General features: G+C 41.0%; 1 protein-coding gene across 6 annotated transcripts in view; it reads right to left on the bottom strand.

The window, feature by feature from the left end:
- The window catches only part of PDE1C (phosphodiesterase 1C), a 318823-nt gene that overhangs the window by 42323 nt on the left and 262937 nt on the right, over positions 1-13563 (bottom strand). For all 6 annotated transcript variants that reach the window (XM_026844005.1, XM_026844000.1, XM_026844001.1 and 3 more), the window contains 3 exons: positions 10213-10294; positions 4109-4229; positions 2564-2739 (listed from right to left, as the gene is read on the bottom strand). In XM_026844005.1, the coding sequence (XP_026699806.1) occupies positions 2564-2739; positions 4109-4229; positions 10213-10294 (379 nt within the window). The remainder of the gene's footprint in view (positions 1-2563; positions 2740-4108; positions 4230-10212; positions 10295-13563) is intronic.

The raw sequence follows: 13563 nt of genomic DNA, 5'->3' as shown, positions 1-13563 counted from the left end.
CAGGGGTCAACAATTTAAACCCCTGCTGTGTGGCAGGCCCTGCTGCATATGGCTAAGACAGGTGAGGCAGATGGAGGGGGGTGCAGAGACTTGCTGCAAGACAGCAGCAGAGCAAAGGTTTTGATGTAAGAGCTCTGGAGTCCAAAACAGTTCCTTAGTTCCCTGCCCATACAAAGGTATGCTGAACCACATGTCTGTATAAATCTTTCAAGAGAAAAAAAATATGGATGCTTGTACTACTAAATATACCCAGAAACACAGAAAGTCAATGAATTCAGATGAACAGAAGCCGAGACTGCTTTCTGAATCTTTGACCCATAAACCAGGGCCTGATCCAAGTTATTGGTGATGAAGTTTGGCAAAAAAAATAAAGTAAATCAACTTTAGGTTGCTAAAGGTTGTCATAAAGGTAAAGATAAAATGACCTACTCAAGCTAGGTGTCTAATAATGCAGACTGGTGAGCTCTCTGCTTTCAACTGATCAACTAATTCTTCTTATAGACTACTCTCAGGTAGTCAGGATTTTTGTATGAGGCAATTAAAAATAAAATAAAAATAAACATGTTGCTCTCCAGCTAAAGTATGAACAACCAAACATTTAACATCAGGATACTCTGTAAAGAATGGATATGAAATACTGCATCAATAAACATTACCAGCAGCAGCATTAGTGAAGCGTTGTACGCACATCCACTTGAATCATAACTGGACATTTACGTGTGCACGTTTAGAAAAATGTCTTTATGCAAAGCAGTCACTGCAAGTAGGTATAAAGCACATTTAAAAATTAAATATCCAGAACGTATTACAATCTGGTTTATTACAATTTGTTTTAGGTGAAATCTAGAATAGATTTTATTTATTTCCCAACAGGTCTCTCTTGCATATAGGATTTTTATCTAGTAGATGAGTAGATGAGTAAATATGTATGGTACATGTTGAAATCAAATCCTTAAAACTAGTTAACTGTATTGGCTTCATTCACTCAACACTCCTATACTGTCAGACACTGACCATGTTAAATGCTTTGCTTGTTTGGTTAGCTTTAATTTGTTTGGGCCACAAAGAACTAGTAAATACCTTTTTTTTTTTTTTTTTTTAAAAAAAAAAAAAAAAAAAAAAAAAAAAAAAAAAAGCGCTAAATAAAGCTCCCGGCAAACAAGCAGATTTTGAATTATATTTTTCTTTTCATTTTCATGGAATGCCTAGAAACATTTTTCATGAATGGCAAGTTTTAATCACAAAAGAAAATTTAATTTGAATAATAAGGCGTGCTTGCCTGCACCCTTAGACAGGCCTTTCAGTTGGAAAGGAACAATCTGCTCTGGCAAATAGGAGAACTAAGCCAAACCTTCCATCAGCCCTGAAGCCAAGGCCACATAATACATTAAAATCGAACTCCTTCCATTTCCATGAAATACAAAAAATCCATTAAATAAGGGTTTGAGCAACAAGCATTGAGCTCAGAGAACAAATTACATGTCAGTTTCATGAAGGAAAAAAAAAATCAGTGATACATTCCTCCTTTTTTGGTTCCAAAGCTAATCTAAATCATCCAAGGGCTCAAAGAGACCTTGGGCAATCATCCAGACCCTAGAGGCAAGGGGCAGTTATACCTAAATGGCTTTCAACAGATGGCTCTGGTTAGTTCCAAAAGATCTCCAACAATAGAGATCTGCTAATGTCTAACTTTTATCAGTTTATAATCACTTGCCAAATTTTTCTCCTCTGGATAAAAAAATAGTTCCCTTATTTTGCTGCTGTAGTAGTCTTCAGAAAACTGCTCTCAGCTAAAAACAACAGGTATCATCATTTGCATTGCTGTACTCTGTATGTCTGCAACTGGTCCATATGTTTGCTGAACTGCAGTGGCCAAAACTGGACAAAGCACGGCTCTGGGGGCCTTGTTACTGCTAGAAAGACATGCCAGAGAGGTCTTAGAAGCAAGGTCTGGGTTGTTTTTTTCTTGGTTTAGGGTTTTTGTGCTTTGTTGTTTTTGTTTTGGTTTGGTTTGGTTTTTTTCCAATATCAAGACAATATTGAACCCTGGTCAACTTGCAACCAACACAGCCCTCACACTCTTCTGAAATATCTGCACTCCCTCCCAAATAGATGACATCACGTGCATTTGCAGCATAGTTTCCAAGTCATTATCCAAGTTATCACTAGAAATATGAAACCAGCTGTTAACCCAGAATACCCTGTCCTTCTCCCCTGAACTATCATCCATACCTCTTCCAGTTAACAGTTGATAACCTATCTCTAGAAATGCTGTTCCAGCTATTTTTGCAGCACCCTGAGTTCGACTCATGACTTCAGGGGACCTCCCTTACAATTTTTTTTTCCTCCCACTGTCCACATCTTCTTCACTATGTACACACATAGGAAGAGTATCAGGCACAGATGAGTCAGAATATTCCTGTATTTCTGAACTCAGTGTAGGTTGCTGACCTTGAAAAGCAGATTCTTTCCAACTAACAGTGCTTACTTGGAAAATAATTGAAGAAGAGCTTGAAGAGGTCAGAAGAATTTTTATTCTTTCATTAAGAAGCCTGGCTGTTACCTTTGGTGGCTTGTGCTTTCCACTTCTCCCGGTTCTGCTGCACCACCTCCGTCCAGGTGGCTTTAAAACATTTGAAGTCCACAGTGAGTATGGAGCAGTTGAGTGAGGCACTTCCTTCGGACCCAGTGCTCTTGACACTTGATCTTTTAACTTCGGAGGGACTAATGCTATTCAGACTGGGACACAAGATCACAAAACACAGAAGAAATCAGTATTGCATACACCCAAATACAGATAAGAAGAAATAATGAATGTAAGTCTAGATAACTTAACAGAGTCAACCAGGAAAACCAAAAACTAAGCATGAATCCATCATCCTCCCCTCCCTCTCCCTCACCCCAGGGCAACCATGTTAAAGCAAGCAGCACAACATGAGCCAGTATTAGAAATAAAGGGCAGCTTTTCCCTGTTTATTTTTTGTTATCCGTAGTCCCTAAGAAATAGAATCCCACAGTGTCGCCATTACCTTTGTTGTACATCTTCAGTCCCTAAATATTCATTGGAGAGTCAGACAATTTGAAATCAAATATGTCAAAAGGGAAGCCTCCTAAAATTCACCAATGGGAGCCATTAGGCACAGGACATGAGGCCAACCTCCATCCAGGGCTTGGTGATCTCAGCTGAGGCTGAAATCAGGAACTCATTTCAGCTACAGACCCTACAGTTGCCTTTCAAGGATCGACACTTCATCGTGCATGTTTTAACCAAGGAAGCAAGATAACAGACATAGGAAGTCACTTTGGGGAGAGGGAATCCTGACTTGGTAGACCTACTCTAGGGAGCACTAGCCATGTGGCATTGGAATCTCAAGACATGCCCTGTCTATGAAACTACTAAAAGTAGTTTCTTTAAAACAGCAGAGCAGGTTGAATTGGCCAAGATTCCTTACGCTCAAATTCCAGGTGGATTCTGGGTTGTACTTCACACATTTGTGTAACCCTAAATACTGTTACTAAAGTATGCTTATAGTCTTTTGTATTTCAATCCCATTTATACTTCTAGACATGAAGAAATGAGTGCCTCCCAACTCATTCTACCTTCTCTTTGACATTAGTGACTGAGAGAGCACTAAAGTTCACCTGACTGCATGGCTACAACCATTTGTGATCATTGCCTTTGTAGGTATGGCTCAGGTTCATGCTAGCCTCCCCATCTGCCCTCCCCTGCAACAAAGGGAAGGTTTAGACTGGCTCTTAGGAAGCATTTCTTTCCAGAAGGGGCTGTTGGGTGTTGGAATGGGCTGCCCAGGGCAGTGGTGGAGTCCCCATCCCTGGAGAAGTTTAAGAGTCGGGTTGACCCAGCGCTGAGGGATCTGGGGGAGTTGAGAACGGTCAGTGTGAGGTTCATGGTTGGACTGGAGGATATTCAATTTTCCAACCAAGATGATTCTGTGAAAGTCATGTCAGAAGGTGAGCTGTGGTATTGGCAATGTGGATACAGGGCTTTAAGCCACACAGAAGACATATGCTGTCGGGGGGAAACCAGGAGAGTTGGGTGCAATGGCAGCATGTGCAGAGTGAAGGGAGAGGGTGTGTGGTTAATCACCTGGAACGCCTGAACCCAGACATGCCAGAGCGGGAAGCTTCATCGATGAGCGGAGTCACAATCTTCTCGGTCATATCAGTCAGCACAGTAAAAGTGGGTTCCACGATGAAATCAATGAAACCTGAACAGAAACACAAGTAGAGTCAAGCATGCAAGAGGAGGATTTATGTGAAGTCACTGCTTCAGTGACAGCAGACAATCACACTGTAAAAGACAGAGTAAAACAACTGTACCTTGAAAGAAGGATAGGCAAATACTAGAAAGGGAAAAGGGAGTTATACATTCATCCCTGACCCAAGAGCCTGCATATAGCGTGTAATAAAAGGTACCTGCTTAAACACTGGAAAGAAACTGTAGTAAATCAGAACACAAACAGATGCATCATTTAACATCTTTACTGATATCTAGACGAGGGGATCGAGTGCACCCTCAGTCAGTTTGCAGATGACACCCAATTGGGTGGGAGTGTTGATCTGCTCGAGGGTAGGGAGGCTCTGCAGAGAGACCTGGGCAGGCTGGAGCCATGGGCTGAGGCCAACTGGGGGAGTTACCATAAGGGCAAATGCCGGGGGCTGCCCTTGGGCCACAACAACCCCCAGCAGCGCTACAGGCTTGGGGAGGAGTGGCTGGAGAGCTGCCAGCCAGAGAGGGTCCTGGGGGGGTTGATTGACAGCCGGCTGAACAGGAGCCAGCAGTGTGCCCAGGGGGCCAAGAAGGCCAATGGCATCCTGGCTTGTGTCAGCACCAGCGTGGCCAGCAGGGACAGGGAAGGGATCTTACCCCTGTACTCAGCACTGGTGAGGCTGCACCTTAATTCCTGTGTTCAGTTTTGGGCCCCTCTCTCCAAAAAGGACATTGAATGCCTCGAGCGTGTCCAGAGAAGGGCAACGGAGCTGGTGCAGGGTCTGGAGCACAGGTCTGATGGGGAGTGGTTGAGGGAACTGGGGGGGTTCAGTCTGGAGAAGAGGAGGCTGAGGGGAGACCTCATCGCCCTCTACAACTCCCTGAAAGGAAGCTTCAGGGAGCTGGGGATGAGCCTCTTTAGCCTAGCAGAAAGCGACAGGATAAGAGGGAGTGGCCTCAAGTTGCACGAGGGAAAGTTCAGACTAGATATTAGGAAGCATTTCTTTCCAGAAGGGGCTGTTGGGCGTTGGAATGGGCTGCCCCGGGAGGTGGTAGAGTCCCCATCCCTGGAGGTGTTCAAGAGTAGGGTCTCTTTAGAGCTTAAGGATATGCTGTAGGTGGGAACTGTGCCAGGCAAACGGTTGGACTAGATGATCTCCAGGGTCCTTTCCAACCTAGATGATTCTATGATTCTGCATCAGAACTTGTTTTATATGAATGTGATATTTAAGTCAAATTCATAGCAGATTTGGATAAAATCCAGTTTCAGAGATGAACTCTCTAAAAGCACAAAATTAATATAACAGTAATAAAACTGGTAAGCTTTGCTGGTGTGGAGTTACATCCAAACCTCCCTTATTGCTTATCAGCGTGTTGCTGTGAATATTCTCTCCTCAGTGCATGACCAGCTTGTTCTTGTTGGTTAATAAAACAGATTTAGATGCTTTTCCTCCCACTTTTTAATGTAAGGAAAGGAAAAAAATAAAGGCCAAAAATACTTCTACTTCAGCATATAGTTTGGCAGAGATTAATATGGCTGTGATCCCAATGTTAGGAAGGGCAGACTGAAGGGCCCTGTGGCCATAAGCTCATGGGATGAAGAAAAAGTCAAGTTGCACAGAAAAAATGTGAGAGTGAGGAGCTTACAGTACCTTACACCTTCCCCTAAATTCTGACCTTGAACAAGGGTTATTTCCTATGTTCATTTTAGCACTTAGCAAATTTCTTCGTGCTGCATGTAGCCAAGAAAACAATGACGTCCTTAATCCCTCCTCAGGCACATTGAGATTCAGATCTTTCCCTACTGTTACAATTTTTAAAGATTTGGTAATTATCAACTATTAATTATACATTCATAATATTATAATTTCTCCGACTGGTTCATGATACGTTTCTATGACAGACCCTGGCAATTCTAGGTGATAATGGGACAATAAAAGAGACCACATGGGCCAGGCACCTGAATTCACAGATGCTTTGATCCACATCTTGAGTGCAAAGCAGTTGAACATACTTCTAGTTCCATTTCCCTCCCCTGATTTTTGCTAGCTTTCTAAAAGGATGGATAATTAAGTGTATTTTCATGCCTAGCCAAATTAAAAATGTTACTTGCAAGTCCTCATACTCACATTCTGTAAATCTAGAGAAAATATGCATTCAGTCTTATCTGAACATCTGAATCACGTGCCTTAATTACACTATTCAAATTTAGGGAAAAAAGAACTCTCTGCCTCCCAGGGAGTTAATCAGAAATGTATGCAGTATAAAGGCATGACAGGAAATAATGTGCCAGATCACAACCCAGATAATCCCAACAAACTTCATACAATTTTTTTAAAACACTGGAAATTGTACTGACTGGGAACAGGCAAATAAGAACTTGATTTACATATGTGTGTGTCTGCCTGTCTACACATCTTTTCTACTCTCCTTCCCTAAAAAAACCTTATACTTCTTAATGACCAAAGAAATCTAAGCCATGGTACCTTGTTACTTCTGCTCGGCAAGTAATACCACTGCCATTTGCTCCATCGCCACTAACAACCCTGAAAAAACGCAAATTTCTCACACCAGATGTGTCACTAACTTCAGCAATGAGGTGGTGGGATCCACCTCCTGAGATACTCGACATTTGCACATAAACACAAGGTCCAGTTGTAAGTGTCTAAGAGACAAGTTTTCCCTGGGAGAAGTCTTGCATCTCAGCAACAAAGACAGGCAGAGATGGCACGAGGGACCATGGATAAACAAACTCAAAGACTTAGGACTTTTCTTTGATAAGTACTTTTTTTTCCTCTACTCCCTATAACACGAGAAAGTTATTCAACTGTGTTACCTTAAAATGGGGATTATAATAAAGTTGGGAAACATAATCTGCTATTGTAAAAACAAAATTTAGGACTTTATTAATAATTATGCAATTTAGGCCATATTCCCAAGTGACTCCCCCTGCCACCATGTTCTCTCTTCTTACCTAAAGACACTGTGATTTAAATTAAACCCCCTGAATATCAAATAATGAACCTGGATTTTAAAACCTATTAATACTAATGACCATTTAATCATTCTTTTTCTTTTTCAATAGAATGAGTGCAGTAAATATTTCTGCACAACAGTGACTAAGATGATTTTATGAATTAACACCGCATGCTGAGGGTGGATTCCAGGTATGTGCCTAGTGTTCATTCATTCCACCTGAGAATGTCACCAGAGAAAACACTGGCTAGACAGTTTCCCTAAAGCTCATCACCACAAAAAAACCCCAAGAATCACCACCATGCACTCTCATCGGCCTTTATCCAATGTTTTCTGAAGCTGTAATTTTTTTCCCTGCCAGCCAAAGGACAAAAATAAAGGGATGCTGCTACATTTTTTCAGCTGCAGAAGAGGACAATGACAACAAAGGCTGATCTCCAGTCAAACAAGCTTCCTACAGTCTGAGATATATGAGAAGCTTTAATTCCTGACATTGTTGCTGGGAAATACAAGTCTTAGCCTGTTTTTCTTTGCAGCTTGTTTGTCTCTCTCACTCCGATAAGCAGCCTGACTTATGGACATTAATTTCTCCTGATTTCTGTACTTCACTGTGGCACAGAAATATTTACCACACTCATTCTATTGAAGAAGAAAAAGGATGATAAATTGGTCATTAGCATTAACATGAATAGATTTTAAAACCCAGGTTCATTATTTGATATTCAGGTGTTTTTAATTATGTTTAAACTCTGAACAATTTCTTCACAAACTGAAGCAACAGGAGAGAAAGACATTCTTTCTTCTTAGGAAGTTTTTGCTGCTAGTCTGCTTCATGTCCGTGGAAAAAGTCCATCTTGCAAAACCTTCAGTCTGCATTTTTGAAAATCTTTTGTTAATGAAAATGCCTGCTCACTGTGTTGTATTATCTGCAGTGCCCTTAGAGCAGCAAACTAGCATCTACAAACAAGTCAAGCCACCAGAATAAGATATCTAGTCTCTGTCCCTGACAGAACTGGGAACATGATTTTATTTCACAAAGGATAGAGATTTTTTTCTGTTTGTGGTAACTGATGGCTGCTCGCCACATATAATAGCACAATTTGGAATTCAGTAATAACTTTCGCAAAGAAATGTAGTAATTACTGTTCCAGGGAACAATTTGTTAAGGCTATTAGTCAGGTAAATAAATTCATGACAAAACAGATCATTTGTCCGAGAATCTAGCCCACAACTTTGAAAGCCTTATCTTAGCAGACAGCTAGAAAATACAAGAGGTTTTGATTTAACAAAGGACATGTTACAGATAGATACTACCAATATGTGCAGTAGCCTGAGAAATGAAAATTTTACAATGTAAGAAGGCAAGATTTATAGAGAGTAGCCTATTAATGTAAATGGATTACTAAACTGTAGAATATAATATGGAATATAAGGACAAATAGCATACGACTAAATAAGGTTGCCTTTGCATACTGATGAGTGCCTCTTTTATAGGGTGGGATTGTGTTGGTGACGGTTTAATCCATCATTAATTTTGCAGTGGTGGGGCATTGGTGCAGAAGTTTCTTGTCTCTCTTGGGATCTCTGAACAAAGGAGCACAGAAGAGGACATGGAAAACTCATTTCCAAACACACACAGCCCTGAGTAGAGGGACCCTGTGGGAAGCACAACTCCTCTACTTTGTATGGAGAAGTTTCTACATGCGCTTTCCTCCACACCAGCCAGAGTTTATCTTCTCCCACAGCACAGCAGTAGGTATAGTGTGCCTGGGAGTCCTCAACATGGGTTTTAGCTGAGACCACTTCAAGTTTGCTGTTGCTTTCCTCCACCAAGCTGCTGGCAGAACACACAGTTGCACTGTGCTCTACATACATTCCTACTCTTCTGGATAGCAGAGGAGTAAATGCTACAAGTCTGGCCACCAGGCTGGGATTGCATCGGGCTTTTCAAGTTCAGATTCTTGGCTGAACTGTTTAAACTTCCAAAGCCAGAAAAATCTGGGATGGAGTCCCTCAGAGTATGGCTTGCTTAACAGGAAAAATTAAATAATTTTAAAAAGAAACAGCTCTTTGCTACAGATATGAATCTGAACTTTCCTAGGTTCAGGGATATCCCTGTCTTGTTCTTCGAGAGGAATTTCATACTTCAAATTTTTTATTCGTCTTCCTTTAATACTTTCTCTCTCTTTCTGCTTCTGGTTTCAGTTCCCTTATTCTTAGAGTCTGCGAATCTTTCTCTTGTTTCTCCATTTGGCTCCCTATTTTCCCATTGAGGTTAGATCACATTCTTCTACTTCACTTGCTTCTTAGGTATAAAAACCCATCCATAAATCCACCTTTTCCATTGTCTTTTTTTTTTTTTTTCTCTCACAGCCTCATGAACACTTTTACTTCACTTAGCCCCTTTGGTTTTCTCACCAAATACCAGGCTTGTTGCCTCATCCTTCTCCTACTTTTTAACTCAAAAACTGGAGGAGAGGTAGAGAAAGTGTTGTCAGTAAGTCTGTAAAAAGATCTCTTTCTGAATGGGTGGAGCAGAAAAAGGTTTGCTATTTGCTCGGCTTCAGTGAAAAATACTGATTGGCTTGAAGCACTGGGAAGGAAACAGTGGAAAGAATAAATGGAAGAACGCACAGTAGGTTTTGCATAGGTGTGGGGCTGATGTTACATTTTCACATCCACCAATGATACTCATATCAAAACATGTTGCTGTGTGTGCCTCATCTTCACAGCTCAGAAAACCATGGAGTAGTGTCATAACCAGGCACTGTACTCATCTCTGCAGACACATCAGAGGCAACTTGATTACTGCATGGAACCACTATCATAAATTTAATGGCTTCTCAACTTTGAATTGTTGATCTGGGGAAAATAATTCCATTGTGCTTTATTTCCTCTCTTTCACAAAGTTCCAGATGATGAGAGATCACTATGATTTTAGCTCTACAGGGAGGAGTAAACTTTGCTTTTCAGATGCTACTTTTCCTGCACCGAAAGGGACATACCTATCTGAGACTGAGCAACCATAGTAGACTTGCGATCACACAGTGGAGAGAAGGGAAGCCCTAGTTCTGCTTCTTTGTCGCCCTGGAGAAACAAAATTGAGAAGAAATTAGAAAAAGACAAAACACATTGCACTTTAATACCTTAGGTTACAACTGTAAAAGCCTCTCATTTTACTTTCTTTTATTAATTTTAATTTTAGTTTGCTTTTTGTTATTGGTTTGTTAAAGTTTTTTTTTTAACACAAATTCTGGTGAATGAGTCTGTCTGGAAAAGTTATAGTCCAGGGAGAAGTGGTGAATTAAGCATTGTGATTCCAGTGATTCCTCAGAGCTACTTGGTACTTCTATGCACCAACTAAAAACCCACTTGAGCACAAGTATGCTTCTCACTGCAGTTCTCCCGAGAACCCAACGGAACTCAGTTCTCAGAGCAAAACTTTAAAGAGAAAACATCAGTCTCAGGACTGATTTTTCAAGGCTTGTACTTCTTTGCATGTCTTTTTTAGTCTTTCAGAGAAGGAAATAATAGGTCAAGGCTGGCCAGATGCAGATTACTTTCTTCTTCCAAAGGAAACATTGACATTTTTCTACAAGTAAGTAACCTGCTCGGTTGATGTGGGGTGAGCAGTGGACAATGTCTACCTGGATCTCTTCAAGGCTTTTGATAAGGTTTCCCACAGCCCCCTCCTAGAGAAATGGATGCGTTACGGTCTAGACAAGTGGTCTGTGCAGTGGATGGGGAGCTGGCTGAGAGATCACACCTAGAGAGTGATGAGAAATAGCTCCTTTTCAAACTGGCAACGTGTCACAAGTGGGGGCACACAGGGATGGATATTGGGCCCAACACTGTTTATTATCTTCATAAGTGATCTGGATGATGGGATCAAGTGCACCCTGATGAAGTGTGCTGATGATACCAAACTGGGGAAGTGGACATTTCAGAAGGGAGAGCTACCCTGCAGGGAAGATCTGGATAGGCTGGAAAAGTGGGCTAACAAGAACCTTATGAAGTTCAACAAGGACAAGTATAAGGTCTTGCACATGAGAATACATAATTCATGAGTACAGCACAGGCTGGAATTTACCTGTCTGAGGAGCAGCTCTGTGCAGAGGGACCTGAGTGTCCCAGTGGGCAACAAGCTCAATATGAGTGAACAGCGTGCTCCTGTGGTAAAGAAAGCCAACAGGGTTGCATCAACAAGGGCATCACCAGCAGAGATAAAGATCTCATTATCCCACTCTACTCAGCGCTTGTCAGGCCATACCTGGAATACTGTGTTCAGGTTTGGTCCTTGGTATACAAAAAAGATGTGGTCAGGCTGGATATGGTCCAGAGAAGGGCCATAAAGATGATCAAGGGACTGGGAAGTCTGCCATGTGAGGAAAGGCTGAGAGAGCTGGGTTTATTCAGCCTTGAGAAAAGAAGGCTTAGGGGAAACCTTATCACCATATTCCATTACTTAAAGGGTGGCTCCAAAGAAGACAGTGAGTCCCCTTTTACAAGGAGACACATGGAAAAGACAAGGGGTAATGGGTTCAAGTTACTCCTGGGGAGATTCCCGTTGGACACAAGAAGAAAATTTTTCACAATGAGAATAATCAGACATTAGAATAATCTTCCCAGGGAAGTGGTGGATTCCCCAACATTGACCAGTTTTAAGATTCGGCTGGACAGGGTGATGGGCCATCTTGTCTCAACCTTGCTTTTCCCAAGAAAAGTTGGAGCAGATGATCCTTGAGGTCCCTTCCAACCTGGTAATCTATGATACTATGAGCCTAGATTCTGACATTGTCAACATTTCACATGAGTGCTTAAGTACAAAAGTCCAAACATGCTTTTCAACCATCAGAACTGGAAGTCCTTTTCTAACGTCACATGTTGCAGAAGATCAAGTGTTATAGCCCCACTTTTTTTTCCCAGTCTTTCAAGCTCCATATTCTCAAAAAGCCCTTTAAAATGGTTCAGTCACTCTATAACATATTGCTTTATGCTGAGAAGATATATCAGAAGACATAGCTGCATAGCTTTTTGACTGTTCTGACTAATGTCAAATGGAAGCTAAAATAGACGGCAAACTAACCAGAGAAAAACTTCTGTAGGCATAAGAAGAGCTGAATTCTTCTTATTTTTGGTAAAAACATACAAGAAGTGGGGGCACAAGTCCTGTTAGAGTTTTGGGTGAAACAAACAATATTATTCCTCTGTTGCAGAACAATTCTGCTTTGTTAGGAGTCTGATATACAAATATCAGGGTAAACCAGAAACCAAAATATTTCCAAGTAACGTTTCTTTACTGTGTCTGCTGCATCTCTCAGGAAAACCATCTCTCAGAGCCATCTCTTACCCAATCATTATTTTTCTCTTACTCTTTATGCCTCTTAAAAACCCCAGGGCCTGATTCTCTTTAGGAACAAACCCCTGACTACCCTTCTGACTGCTCAGAGAGATACTTGACTTCTAAGCTGTTTGGGCAGCTCCCTCATGGCTAGCTAAAGTGCCTTTGTAAAACAAATTAATTCATGCAAGATGTTTTCTGTAAGAGATGCTCACCGTAGCTACTGGATATACAAAACTAGTATTGTACTCAAAAGAATCATTCACACCTACAGCGTGGTTACTTGGTGTAAGAAGACCGTTGTGATATCACAAAAGAGGAAACCAATAGGGCTGGGAACCTGTACTGACATAGGTTAAGACAGGCTTTATGTCTGTGCAGAGCACATAACAGAAAGGACGTGACAGGGTCTGTAGGTGAAGAGCATAAGGAAATAAAATACCTAATCTGAGGCCAGCCCAATTTCTCATCACCATGGTCCCCTCTAGCTAGTGGTATTTCTCAGCTTGAGAAGAGTGGGTGCTGTTCTTCTGCTGTCAAGGTATTAGGTACAGGGTTGTAATTACTAATCTAATACTAAATAACTTCAGTTAACACAAATCTATACTTCAGGATAAGCTTAAGGGTTTTCCTGAAGAAGGAATTAAAATTGTATCTGAATTTGGAACTAAAATACAAGTTTTATATAAAGCTTTATCTAAAAGTGAAGGTATCTGTCATTCAAAACTAAAGTTGGATTTTATGGCTGAAATTATTTTTTGCTTATGAAAAAATAAAATAATAATTTTGTCTTCATTACATGTATGAAACAGATAAAAAGTAGGGCTTTTTGTGGTCTCGTCTCTAACTACTCTTAATTCCCTCACCAGTCTTTTGGAGACTCAGCACTGGTGTATTTAACAAACCTAGTATAATTTTGAGCTAGGAAAGCATAAACATGCACAGAGTTTTCCCTAAAATGTATGTGAAAATCATCCTACTTGCATGACCCTCTTGTGTGGCATCAGAGACAGTT

This window comes from Athene cunicularia (genome assembly GCF_003259725.1).
Source record: "Athene cunicularia isolate RWA chromosome 2 unlocalized genomic scaffold, athCun1 chr2_part2, whole genome shotgun sequence".
Taxonomy (NCBI): domain Eukaryota; kingdom Metazoa; phylum Chordata; class Aves; order Strigiformes; family Strigidae; genus Athene; species Athene cunicularia.
The sequence above is the reverse complement of the archived record's forward strand: the minus strand, read 5'-3'. Positions and strand labels throughout refer to the sequence as shown.